The sequence below is a fragment of the Gobio gobio genome (genome assembly GCF_949357685.1).
Source record: "Gobio gobio genome assembly, chromosome: 12".
In the NCBI taxonomy this organism is placed as follows: domain Eukaryota; kingdom Metazoa; phylum Chordata; class Actinopteri; order Cypriniformes; family Gobionidae; genus Gobio; species Gobio gobio.
Genome location: NC_137105.1, coordinates 30953834 through 30967534, shown reverse-complemented (window position 1 = coordinate 30967534; position 13701 = coordinate 30953834). Strand labels below are relative to the sequence as shown.

At 37.4% G+C, this 13701-nt stretch overlaps 1 protein-coding gene across 1 annotated transcript; it reads left to right on the top strand.

Annotated features, from left to right (window-relative positions):
* The first annotated feature begins 1567 nt into the window (after nt 1-1567).
* On the top strand, nt 1568-11605 carry cldn20 (claudin 20). Its single transcript, XM_079831566.1, has 3 exons — nt 1568-2047; nt 9710-9765; nt 10299-11605. Exon 3 carries the CDS (start codon nt 10435-10437, stop codon nt 11311-11313), a length of 879 nt encoding a protein of 292 aa, XP_079687692.1. The 5' UTR covers nt 1568-2047; nt 9710-9765; nt 10299-10434; the 3' UTR covers nt 11314-11605.
* Nucleotides 11606-13701: the final 2096 nt, after the last annotated feature.

Here is a 13701-nt window from a genome sequence, read left to right as displayed (position 1 = left end):
AGCTACATATGGCAATTTATCTGTTCAATAAAATAACTTGCTCAACTGTTGAGTAATAAAAATGCCATCTATGTGTTGCTTTTACAACATTTCAAATCCCTCAGTTCTCTCCATCTTCGAAAGGCCATGTCCATGTTGATTCTTGTTTTAGTACAAGTTTTTTTGCGTTCTATTTTTGCCAGTAGACTTTCTTCGGTTCTGCATTATTTTTTAAACGGGTGATTCCCCAGAGGGTGGAGATTTAGCTTCTCCATGTCAAGTTTTCTTGCTCATTGTGACAACTAAACTATGCCGCTCCCACACCATACACACGTCAAAGTAGCCAGAGCAACTTTTCTCTATTTATGAATATGATGAGACGCATAGGCGAGTGACGAAAGTACGCAATTTCCCAAGGTGAGTGACGAAAGTATGCAATTTCCCACGGCCTCGGAACACTTGGAATATTTGTACTTTTTGAATAAATTGTGCCTGCAGTCGGCTATATCCAGTTTTATATCATATAAATGGGTAGGTTAAGGGAGGGAGTTTGGTATAGCATAAATAAAAAATAAATACAATAAATGAATGGAGCACCCTGCACATCGAAAAATGACGCTAAAGGGGTACCCTGTGCGTTGAAAAGTGACGACGAAGGGTCCTGACCAAGCATCAATATGTGACGAGTTGGGAGTGAGACCGGGTTGATTAATTTATCCTGTGTCTGTCACACATTTGCGGGAATCAATCACAGACTGGCTTATCCACCTGGCGTGCTATTGGCAGGTTTAACACAATGATGGATAGAGAAGGGATGGCTCGATGCGCGTTGATCACGCCTCTTGTGGTCTGTTTGGTTGAAGGACTATCCAATTGCGTACAGAGTCATTTGAATTATGCTCGTTGATCACGCCTCATGTGGTCTGATTGGTTGAAGGACTATCCAATTGCATACAGAGTCATTTTTGATCACGCCTCTTGTGCAGGAGAAAATACATAGCAGACTCCCCAGACCAATGTTCAATCTTAAAAGATTGAGCTTGATCTGGTGATAGCAGACAAGTAGTTTTCTTAATTTAGAACAAAAAAGTTACATAGTGTACCTTTAAATGGAAATCTCAATTTAATCAAATGCAGAAAGATGTGGCCTGTTTTGCAAGCACTGTGATTACACTTATTTCCATGATATATGTGTTTTGAAATCTAACATGACTAATTGACTAATTAACATTGACTAATTGTCCAAGTATGCTTTTAAGAATACATAGGAGAGTGCAGGGCACCAGAAAATAGATGTTGGGGAAATGGCAAAACAGCCCAAGCTCCTGTTGCCACAGTAACATCTGTGTGGAGGACCATAAAGACGGCCCACCTCTCCAACACATCAACTGTGAATGAGACTCCATCCTTATCAACAGAAGCAGCCAGAGGAAGGGAGCAAACACTTCTCTGGGGACGGATCTTTACGAGCGTGAGTGCACTGATGGAAGAGCGTGGGAAGTGGAGAGAACTGTATCTCAGATCCTAAGGCTGGACTTCCCTGCCCTCTGTCTGCTCTGAAATGAACTGACAGATTGCTAAAGTAACCAAAGCAGATCCGGCACTGCCTAGAGCCTCTTTTACTCTCTCAAAACCATTTTGACAGCCTGTCGTTGGGCTTCTTTGGTTTGCTCTCCAGCTTCGTCATTCTCTGAATCAGCTGTTTTTGGATCTCATTCACAGTTCTCGAGCCTTCTAGACTTGAGGAGCAAAGACATGGCACAAGTTACGTCCAGAGCTGGAGATACTCGAGGGAAAGTCTCAGTTCTGAGTCTGGCTTTGGTATGGTCTTGACAGGGGCAGTAAAAGTAGTGGGAACATGTCAGGCAGGGCACTATGGGAGTGGACACCGATAAACGCCTGCATGGAGCTCGTGGAATGTGCTGTGCTCAGCCTGACATCCACCCTGTGTCACGTTTAGGGTGCCCCTCTCTCCCACCTGGACGTCACACACTTTCTGTGCGTTCTTGCTGACCACACATGTGAAGGTGTGTTGGCATATTCTGGCTGTAGCTGTCAAGACATACAGGTTAGTGAGATTTCTTTCTTTCTTTCTTTCTTTCTTTCTTTCTTTCTTTCTTTCTTTCTTTCTTTCTTTCTTTCTTTCTTTCTTTCTTTCTTTCTTTCTTTCTTTCTTTCTTTCTTTCTTTCTTTCTTTCTTTCTTTCTTTCTTTCTTTCTTTCTTGATAGAATGTTAAACACGTAAACAGAGAGTAATTACTATATAATAGTATATGTAATTTCAACATGTGGACTGTGGCAGACTATTACAGTATATTAAAGTTTTACTGATTTATGTTGTTAGTTTTTTTAACGATCAGATTTTTTATTTTTGTCCAGTGGATGAAATACGCAAAAGACAAACAAACAAAGTTTGGAATAATAATGTTTAATGAATAATGAATAATAATAATTTTGTTTTAAAATATTTTTGAAAGACGTCTCTTCATGCTCACCAAGGCTGGATTTATTTGATCAATACCGTAATACAGTAAAAACAGTAGCATTGTGAAAGATTATTACAATTTGAAAAAATAGTTTTCTATTTTGATATAATTTAAAATGTAACTTATTCCTGTGATGGCAAAGCTGAATTCTCAGCAGTCCTTCAGTAATATTTCTAATTTGCCTATTGTTACCAATTTTGGAAACAGCTATTGCTGTTTAATATTTTGGTGGAAACCGTGATGCATTATTTTCAGGATTCTTTTATAAATAGAAAGTTCAAAATACCAGCACTTATTTGAAATATAAATCCTTTGTAACATTATAAATATCTTTATTGTCACTTTTGATAAATTTAATGTATGAAAGTATTCATTTCTTTTCTTTTCTTCTCTATTCTTTTTTTTTTTTAATCTTACTTAGACTTTTGAATTGTAGTGTATCATTTATCATGGTTTCCAAAAGCAACAACTTTTCAACATTGATAATAATAATAACAATAAATGTTATTATTAAATCAGCATTAGAATGATTTCTGAAGGATCATGTGACACTGAAGACCAGAGTAATGATGCTGAAAATTCAGCTTTAATCACAGGAATTTTTAAACTATATTAAAATAGAAACTTTTTGCAGGTAGTGTAAAGCTGCTTAGTTTGGAAATTACCTGAATATGAGGGGCTTCATGAATCATTACACAATTAATGGACAAAGCACTTATTTGACTGCAAAGTTTATCTAATTTGACCGTGCCTTTAGTGGTCTTTTGAGTTGAGCTAGTAAGCAACCTAGCAAAAATAACATCTTAGTATACGCACAGTTAGCAACCTAATAGAATTGCACAAAAAATTACGCAAACCACCTTAAAAACAAACAATGACATTAAAAACGATTCCAAAACAACCTTTAAAAAAACCTAGTAATCGCACCACAACATGCTAAAACAACTTAGGGTACTTTTACACGACAATGTGTACTAAACCGGAAAAGTTTTTCCTTTACGTTTTTTGCATACCGATGACAATGTTGTCAAAACGATGCCTGTTCACATGGACCCATGGAAACGACTAAAAACGCTGTATTATTTATTCCAGGCCAGTAGTTGGCAATGTCACTTTGTAAAGAAACACTACGTGCGTATAGACTGAACATGTAATACACATGTGCATGATGTCACCTTTTTCACAAATTTGTGTTTTTGTACGGTATCGTTTTCAAAAACGTGCACTTTTAAACCCATATTCAAAAGTTTGTTTTCAGTCCCTCAAAACGCCATTGTCGTGTAAATGTTTTCCTTTTTAGTTGAAAATGGTGTTGTGTAAACGGCCCCTAAGAATACCTTACTGTAGCAACCGCACAACTGTGTGCGACAAACCACTCAGAAGAATTTTCTACAACACATCTGCGCACAAAAAAGCACTGAGTGTGAAAATGGTAGCAACTGCTAAGTGGCGTGATAAAAAGAACACCTTGCATCGACACAAGATTGTGTTAAAAACCACTCCGAGCACTTTAGCAACCACATAGCAACACGTAAAACCCCCCCCAAAAAAACAAACATATAACTGTGCTCAGATCAACACCTTGCATTGTGGTGGCAATTCTCTCTCCAGCAGCGCTCACATTCTCTTCAGAAAATGAGGAAATCAAGTACAAATCTACAAAAAAACTTACAATTGTTATTGGAGTCATTCATTTTGAATTACTACAATGATAATGATTTTGAGTTTGTCAGATGTCTTAATTATCACCATCTTAAAGATTTTTTTTGGGTACACATCACAATTTTAGACAACAACACAGGACAAACAATGCTGCTTCTCATCTGGCGGTAGGTGACAGCGACAGCAGCACTGAGAGAGAGGAAGTAAATGAGTCGTTTCTACTCAAATGAGAGAAGCAGTGATGGTGCCGGGTTGTGCAGACGTGCTTCCGCCACCAGCTGGAACAAGCAGCCCTCATTGTTTAATGACAGATATACAGTCTCTGTCGGTGCCACTGCTTTGTGGGCCGCTATCTTGTAGATCCGTTTTCATTACTGACCCTGTTCAGCTTAGATATGTAATTTAGGTTTATTGGTTGTATAAGACGTGACCCATGACTAGCTGTGTATTAAATATAAAGATTTAGAAAAATGGATCCTGAAAAATGACCATTTCATTTATCATGTACACATTTGAATATAGTAAGAGAGGAAAACATACAATCAATACACACAATACAAATGCATCCATGATAATCAAAGCTCTAAATGGCTTGTTTTGCTGATGTGGTGTGTCTTTGCACATTTAATACGAACAATGAAAAATCAATAGATACACACAGTCCAAAAATTAAATCACTTGCCACCCCTGCCAATGACCAGTGAATTGAGAAAATGTAGCAGCTATAAATATTCTGGAAAAAAAAATCAGAAATCAGAAATCAGAAAGAGCTTTATTGCCAAGTGTGCTTGCACACACACAGAATTTTTTTTGGTGCTGAAGCTTCCAGTGCACATATACAATACAAACACAACAAGAACAAGAACATACAAATTCTAAGAATAAAAATATGAAAATAGCATTAAAAAAATATTAGGTCACAGTTACATTTAGTCAGAATAAACATTTACAGATTATATGTGAGTAGTATGTGAACTAGTCAAACTGTATTTTGCATAACTTTTATAAAAAATAAAATATTTACAAACTATATATATATATATATATATATATATATATATATATATATATATATATATTATATATATTATATACACACACACACACACACACACACACACACATACATATGTATATTGCATCCAAAAGAAAAAAAAAATTGTTTATATATGTGTGTACTGTGTATAATTATTATGTACGTATATACACACACACACACACACACACACACACACACACACACACACACACACACACACACACACACACACACACACACACACACACACACACACACACATACATATACAAATTTTATATATATAGCCTATATATATATAAAAAAATATTTTTTTATTTACATTTATATATAAAATATTTATATATCATATAAATTATATAAGTATACCAGTAAATATTTCTTAAATATATACATGCATGGGTGTGTATTTATATATAATTATACACACACATATATTATGAAAACACAAACTTTTATTTCGGATGCGATTAGGGTTGGGTATCGTTTGGTTTTTTTTCGATTCCGGTGCCAAACCGATACTTTTAAAACGGTTCCGGTGCCTAAACGGTGCCTGAACCAATACTTTTTTTTTATTTAAAAGGCCACCAAACGAGGTGGATGACATTAAATGGCTTTTTATTTATGTATTTATTATTTAAATTGAACCATTTATTAAAAGTTTAATGTATACTTAAATGTATGAATATAAATAAATACAAAACACAATTTACTTATTTACAAATTATAATTGACATATTTACAAATTCACAGTAAAACCTAAGCCACCCAACTACAACAAGCCTAATATAACTCTAAATTACAGTTACAGTAATAACAGCAGTCGTCTGTATTCTTGCTCTGCTACAAACCAGCTTCGAGCTTCAGCTTTATTTTGAAATATGATCATATTCTCTTGCTAAATATTTTTGAACGCATCGCCTTAATGTTTCCATGGCGACGCGTCATGTTTCTCACATGACACACAGCAGCCGCAATAGCGCTGACAGCTCAGCTGTATCGGGTTTATTTCGTTTTTTCTTTTTATTCAAAATATTCACAAACTTCTTAACTGTGTCACGAACTATCTGATGTTCAAATGTGTGAGTGAATGTGTGTTAGTTGATCTATAAAGCGCAATGGGCGGCGCCATGTTAGTTTGCGCCTCAGAATCGGATCTGTCGGATTTACAACACTTGAGTTCATTCTCGTCTCACGAAATACATGAAAGTAAGTGACCAGTGAACTGGAAGAAGAATAGAGTAAACTATAGAGTTACTATATAATGTGCATTTATCTGATGTGAATAAAACACGTAACGTTAGTCAAATTATAACCGCCTGAAAGGATTGTCATTGCCGCTTTCATAGACATCAGTGTGTGTTTTTTGCTAGTACTTATGAGCATTTAAATGTCTGAAACCTGAAATAAACATGATGTCGTTGAAAACACTGAATAGTTGTCATGAGATGTCGTTGAAAACACTGAATAGTTGTCATGAGTTGTGATGTGACCAGCGCTGAGCGTCTGTCTCTGGCTCAGCCAAAGCGCGAAAGCACGTTTGAATTTTGGCACCGAAATGAGGAACCGAAATCTGCGTTCTGATTCGGTCCGGTACATACCGGTTATATAAGTACCGGTGCCATATTGGAACCGGATTTCGGTACCCAACCCTAGATGCGATATATATAAATTAATATAATATAAGTTAATACAATCAATATATATAAAATCTATTTTATTTTTTCCTTTTGTGTGTTGGTAGCTGTCACAAAAAAGTGTATGCAGGTCCTCATATTCAGTTATTTTGGTGGCTTATTTCAATATTTCACAATGTGTTGCCACCTGGATAAAAATAAAAATGTTATGCACGCTGGATCAATTTCTGATGTAAATTTGTTTCTGAGACTTACATTTTTATTCTTTTATTCTTCTTCTACAATATTACAATTCGATTTAAACCATGTCATCTCCAATCCAAGTCTTAATAAAACTACCATTTTAATTGGGTTTTATTTACTTGCCAAAGCCATTTTACTTTTAAGTAAATAATAATAATAATGAATAATAATAATAATAATAAAGTTTTATAGTGCATATTCTTCATATTTTTTCCATCAACCATTTCTTTACTGTTAAACTTTTAGTTTAAACTTGTGTCATCGTATAGTTTATATTACAGATTATATGATGATCATGTAAAAGAAAGGAAGCATGTGAGTGTGGTGAGTGAAAAACATCCCTCTGAGAAAAGTGAATTTCCATTTTATTTTCCCACGCCCCACAAATAGCTAGAGGCTAAACACGACGCTAGTACACATGCATGCTCAGTCCTGTGACTCCTGACAAAAGGCACTCTGCGCTTATGCTCATAGACTCAAATAAAGAATGCGACTTTGAATTTCACTGGTAGAGAATTTATTTTTGCAGTGTCACAAATCTACCATTTACACAGTTCAGATATGGAAGCATTTAATTCAATGGGCTTAAACAGCTCTTTTACAATAGATTTAGTTCACAAACAATGTACAGTACAGTAATGTATTTTTTTAGTTACAATAATAAATCCTAATAATAAATCAGAGGGTAACACTTTAGAATACTGTTCCGTCATTAATGAATAACTACAGGAACAAATGAGTGACACATATCAACAATCTAGTGATTACTATTACCTAACAAGAAACTCTGATAAAAAAATAGTAAGTAATAGTGCTCAGTTGAATGTGGTAGTTCACTATTAGCTAATCAATAACTACTATCTTTTTCATACCTCTCAGAGAACTACTATATACAGATTCATAATTAACGTGAATAATGCATAATGTATAATTCATTCTAAAGTGATTAGAGATTATGACAACCCACTAGTAAAGACTTAAGTATGACCAAATCCTTCAGAAGAAACTACTAATTTTTTGGATCATCAAGGTGTTTTTCATTTTTGAAAAGCATGATAATACCTTAATATTGACTGAAGTCATTGTACATTTTTGAGGTTTTTGTAAGGTTTTGGATAGTAATTACTAAATTATTTGGATCAGTATTCTAAAGTGAAGATCATGGTAACCTACTAGTAATGACTCAAGAGTTACCAAATCCATCGGAAGGAATTACTATCCAAAACCTTACAAAAACCTCAAAAGCTTACAATGATTTCAGTCACTAATAGAGAGTTAGCATATTTCACTTTAGAATACTAATAGTTTATTCTGAAGGATTTGGTAATACTTGAGTCATTACTAGTGGGTTACTATTACCTTCACTTTAGAATTAATTATACATTATGCATTATCCATGTAAATTATGAACCTGTATATAGTAGTTATTAGTAGTCCTCTGGGAGGTATGAAAAATAGTTATTGATTAGCTAATAGTGAACTACCACATTCGACTAAGCACTGTTACTTACTAATTCATTAATCACAGTTTCTTGTTAGGTAATAGTAGTTACTAGAGTGTTATTAGTGCGTTACTCATTTGTTCCTGTAGTTATTCATTAATGAGAGGAATCAGACAAATTGTAAACTGACACACACTTGGTAGCATGAACACATTAAATGTATTGTTTGGAGGGTTAACACATTAGAGACCATACAGTATAATCATGATTTATATGAAAGATTGTAGTGGAGTGCATGCAAGACTCATCTACATGATTTGCCTCTGTCCACATACAGCGACATAATAAAAAAAAAGTAGAAAACAGTGTCAGAAATTGAAGCTGTTCTGAGTGAGTTCATGCATAATTATTCATCTTGTTGAAGATAAGATGTATAATGCACTGCTGCAATTTACATACAAACACTTTCCTCTGCGTTAGGTCATAATTGGTAACAGTAATTGTTAAAATAGAATGATCTCTCTCTATCTCTCTTTTTTTTTTTACAGGCAATACATCTCATTATTATCAGATCTTCAAAAGCCATGGCCAGTTGTGCAGCCGACCAATAATATTAGAGAATCCTGCAGTAAGACTGCCTACTAGTAAATAACAATGCAGTGACCTCCAGAGATAAAATTGCTGCCTCTGTGATCGCAGCACTACACAGGACTTAAACATAAATGTTTATTGTAGGTCATTTGAAGAACTGTCTTTGTCCATTTAGCAGCTTAGCGTGGTTGAGTGACAGAGACTATTTTTTGTAGCAGTCCTGTAAGCAATTTCCTCCTTTGCTACTTATCAAAAATGAATCAAATCAGCAAGCAATAGATAATTGCCTGCCACATGTAATAGGAATTGATTTTCTGCTGCACATTGTGTTTTTTTATGCCGAAAAAATAGTGTATTATCATTTTCATCACCTCTTGCATATTACTTGAAATGACATTCCCTTTACTACGTCTTCTCTGACTGACCTTCAAGTGAGGTGTCCAGCGGTACAGTGATTACTGATCACATGCTGAAATATCCAGTCACTCACAAACAGGAACGTGTCGGGGTCCTTCATAGGACACTGAAAAGCTTTGAGACATATGCAGGGTTGCCAAGGAGATGTTATTTGAAAAGAAAGAGGCAGTTTTACAGTAGTTTTTGATTCTTTTTTCATTCTCTTTTCTTCAGCAGCTAGAAGAAACCTCTTCAGAACTGCTTGACGCATAAAGCGCACCAGTAAAAGGGTAAGTAAAGGTTTTTTGTTTGTTCTGAGATAAATGAAACAGAATGCACTCTCACAATGCACTTGTCTTGATCAATTCATGAGATTCATCACCATCTGAAGGACAACAAAAGATGGGAGCAATTTTCATTCCCTTTCTAATTTCCAAGCTGTCAAATGGTTTGCACAGATAAGGGAAAAAAATCAATTATCTCAGACAAAACAGCCATGCCTGCCCAGATAATTGGCTAAATTTCTACCTTGCAGCGGTCTTGTGCCATTTTTATGTATTCTTGTAACAGCAGCACCCATGCCAAAGGGTGTTTCTGCAGCAGTGAAGTCAAAAAACAATTAGCCTTTCAACAACGCTACAAAGTCACTTCCCCCAAAACGCTGACTGGTTCAGGGCGTACTAAAACATAAATGTCCCAAATAAGGATAGGGTGGGACAAAAATTTCAGCTTTCCCTTCCAGTCATCAGACCCCGTGCCTCATCTGTCAGACCGTCACGCTTGTTCGCTCAGTTCAATTCTCATTCCGTTTTTTTTATCGCAGCCTAGCGGAGCCAGTGCGGAGGAATTATCTGCTGTCAGGACCTGCGCCGGGCTGATAGGGAAACGCAGCGCACCGAGGGCCACTGCAAGGTGAGAGGGACGGCCGCAGGGGGAAGGGAACGAAAAGTCAGGGACCGATGATGCCGTCTTCCACTATGCAGATGTTTGCGTTCATTCTGGCGTTACTGGGGGTCCTGAGTGCCACGGTGGCCACACTGCTACCCAACTGGAAGGTGAGTGCAGATGTGGGCTCCAATATCATGACTGCCATCTCGCAGATGCAGGGACTGTGGATGGACTGCACCTGGTACAGCACCGGAGTATTCAGCTGCTCGCTTAAGTACTCGGTGCTGGCATTGCCGGCTTATCTTCAGACCGCACGCACCACTATGGTGCTTTCCTGCATGATGGCGACAATGGGACTCTGCCTGGCCGCCCTAGGGCTGAAATGTACTCGCTGGGGTGGCAGTTATCGCTCTAAGGGACACACGGCCATTTCCGCAGGGGCTTGCTTCATCATTGCAGGGGTCCTGTGTCTGGTGCCCGCATCCTGGTTCACCAATGAGGTCATCACTACGTTTATGGACTCCAAAGTGCCCAAGAGCAGCAAGTACGAGCCAGGCGCAGCAGTGTACGTGGCATTTGTGTCGGCAGGATTCCTTTTAGCGGCAGGCGTAATCTTTTGCTTATCATGTCCTGGGAGAAGAGGCGGTCCATTGGATTCGGGCTCGTCCCACCCCGACAAGCCAAAACAGAAGAAGCTGCGCCAGGAGAAGCCGACCCGTGACCAACAGAAACAGCAGCACTGCGAACAACAGAGTCAGACTGAACCAACGGAAACAGAGCAGCCGCATCGAGAGAAACTACACCAGGAAAAGCTACAAGCGGATGATCGTCAGCAAGAGAAGTCGGTGCCAGACAGGATGATCCTGGAGAAGGACAAGCAGTACCAATCTCCATCTCGAACCCGAAATCAAGATGCCAAGGCCGTCTATAGTCTGCACGACTACGTGTAAACAACTGTCATCGACTCCAGGAGCACTTAGAGTATTTAGGGCGTTCTTGATTATCAGACTGCCTTTCTTTGTGAGCGGCAAAAAGAGGAGGGGAAAAGCATTGGAGCAGCAGGAGGAATAATGACTTTGATGCCGTTATCAACCCTTCTCATCTGTGCTTTCGCTTACAGCAAGCGAAACAGTGGAGGTATTTCCAAAGCCCCTGAACAGACAAACTAAGGATTGTGAATCCTCGGGTATATGGTTTAACTGCAACTACAAGTAAAAAAATGGTGACGCATCATAAAAATGCAACAAAAGAAAAAGGAATTCATGAAAATACTAATATAAGGACAGTCCTGAAGGTGCATTTGCTTACCAAAGGTTGGAAAAAATAATAGTTATTGTTGCTCTATCATTTCATTACCTTGTCAAAGTAAAACGCAAACTCTCCAGAGTCCTGCAAACAATTTTATTAGCCATATGTGATAAGCAAGTTTTAATTCAGAAGCTTGTAGATGATTTATTAAGCAGTATGTGCATGCTGTTAGATAATACTGTTAATAATGCTGCAAAATGGCTTGCAGTTATGAAAACAGAGGGGATAATCAAGCTTGCACCTGAGGAAGCTCCACACCATCAGCTGTCCATTAAATGGTGCGTGTCCTTCAGAAAAGGGATTTTGACATGTCCAGTCCATATTTTTCAAAGAATGGTGATAGGGGGGGGGAGGCACAGCAGCAGAGATCAGTTGAGGTAATGATGCTCTTTGCTTTTCCATTAGGTTCGCTACGGATGGGTGCACGCTGCTCATTTATTGAGAGCAGACACAGATCCACCAACACACACACATAAGCTTTCCTTCCCTCCCTCGTACTCTTGCTAGAAGGGTAATGGGGGCTTGCACCCAATCATCATGATGCTGTGCATCAGTGTGTCGTGCCTGCAGGAAGTGCATTTGGTCCTGTTCTAGGGCAAACAGGACGCAGTAACACGCTGTTCACACTTTTGTCGAAAAGTAGAACCAAGGTGACGGAAATCTCAGCGGTGGCTGTGGACTCTCCCCCGCTGGGCAGCAATTACACCTTTGGTCTACGTCTCAATTTCGGTCAAACCATCTGCAGTATTTTCGGATTGCTATGCTGTTTTCACTTGTATGAATGTATTTTCAAAGAGTCAGTGGAATACAGCAATGTACTATATAATGTACAATATTTGACTCAAGCTAATGCTAAGTGTCATTGTCTCTGCTGTTTCTGTCATAACGATGGTCAAGGGCTCCTATTGTCTCGAGAGAGAGAGAGACGCCACTGCTTTTCATTTCTATCTCACATATAAGCATACATACTGTTCTTTGTGTTTGACAGAATGCTTTAGAATCTGACGCAACGGCTGAGAGTGACAATGAATTAGAGCAGCAAAACGATTTTTTAATACAAAATGTCATTATGTGCCAATGGACCATGTCTTGCTTTACTATTTGTGCATGTGATATAGTCACTAGGGTCCGAAAATCTGAACCACTGCTGCTATTTTGCATTATTGCTGCTATTTGCATCATAAAAATGCTTTTCATTATAAATTATATCAGCATAACAATTTGAGTGAAATTTGAATTTCTGATCACAGATTTTTTTTCCTCATCATATTTCTGCCCCCAATCCCTCTCCCCTTTTTTTTCTTTTAAAGCCTTACAATATTTTCGGATTTAAATGACAAAAAATGTCAGACCTTTGGACTGCACTGTAAACACTGCAGTTGAATGTGCCTGAAATCTAATTACTGTCATGTGACACAGATGGGTTTTATATACAGTATATAACTGTTGTATAATAAAACCCACATCCTTTGCTATATTTTCAATTCCTCTCTCGCTATTTTAATATGTGAATTAGATTTTTATGTAACCTTGCTGTAAGAAAATAATTTCCTTATACAAATAATTACATAAATATGCTAAATATATTTAGATATTTTCTATTATAGCAAATAAAGAAATATATTGATGTTATGATGAAAGGGTGTTTTCCACATCAGTGGGTCAGTTTAGGAGTCTCCTATTCCGTCCAGTGTCTGACATGATCATGTGATCATCTGCACAGAAATTCGGAACTGGGTTCTTTGGTTTGTGATGTGAATGTTGGCAGCCACACATACATTACATTTGAGAGACAATGATGGACAAATACTTATATTTTACTAAGAACTCTTCTTCTATCATGACACAGCGAATGTTGACTATACAAGATTGTGTTGGATAAAGGTGAAAACCATTTGCCATATTATGTAGGCACAACAAAATGCTTTATTTAATTGAATTTTCCATTTTGAATTCTCTGTTTTGGCTTGACAAAATAAGGGCTTGTTTAATTTAGACCATTTATAAACTGATTACTGTGGCCAGTAATC

Excerpts from the sequence above, each read along its gene's own strand:
- cldn20 (XM_079831566.1), top strand. The coding sequence starts at position 10,435 with ATGATGCCGTCTTCCACTATGCAGATGTTTGCGTTCATTCTGGCGTTA.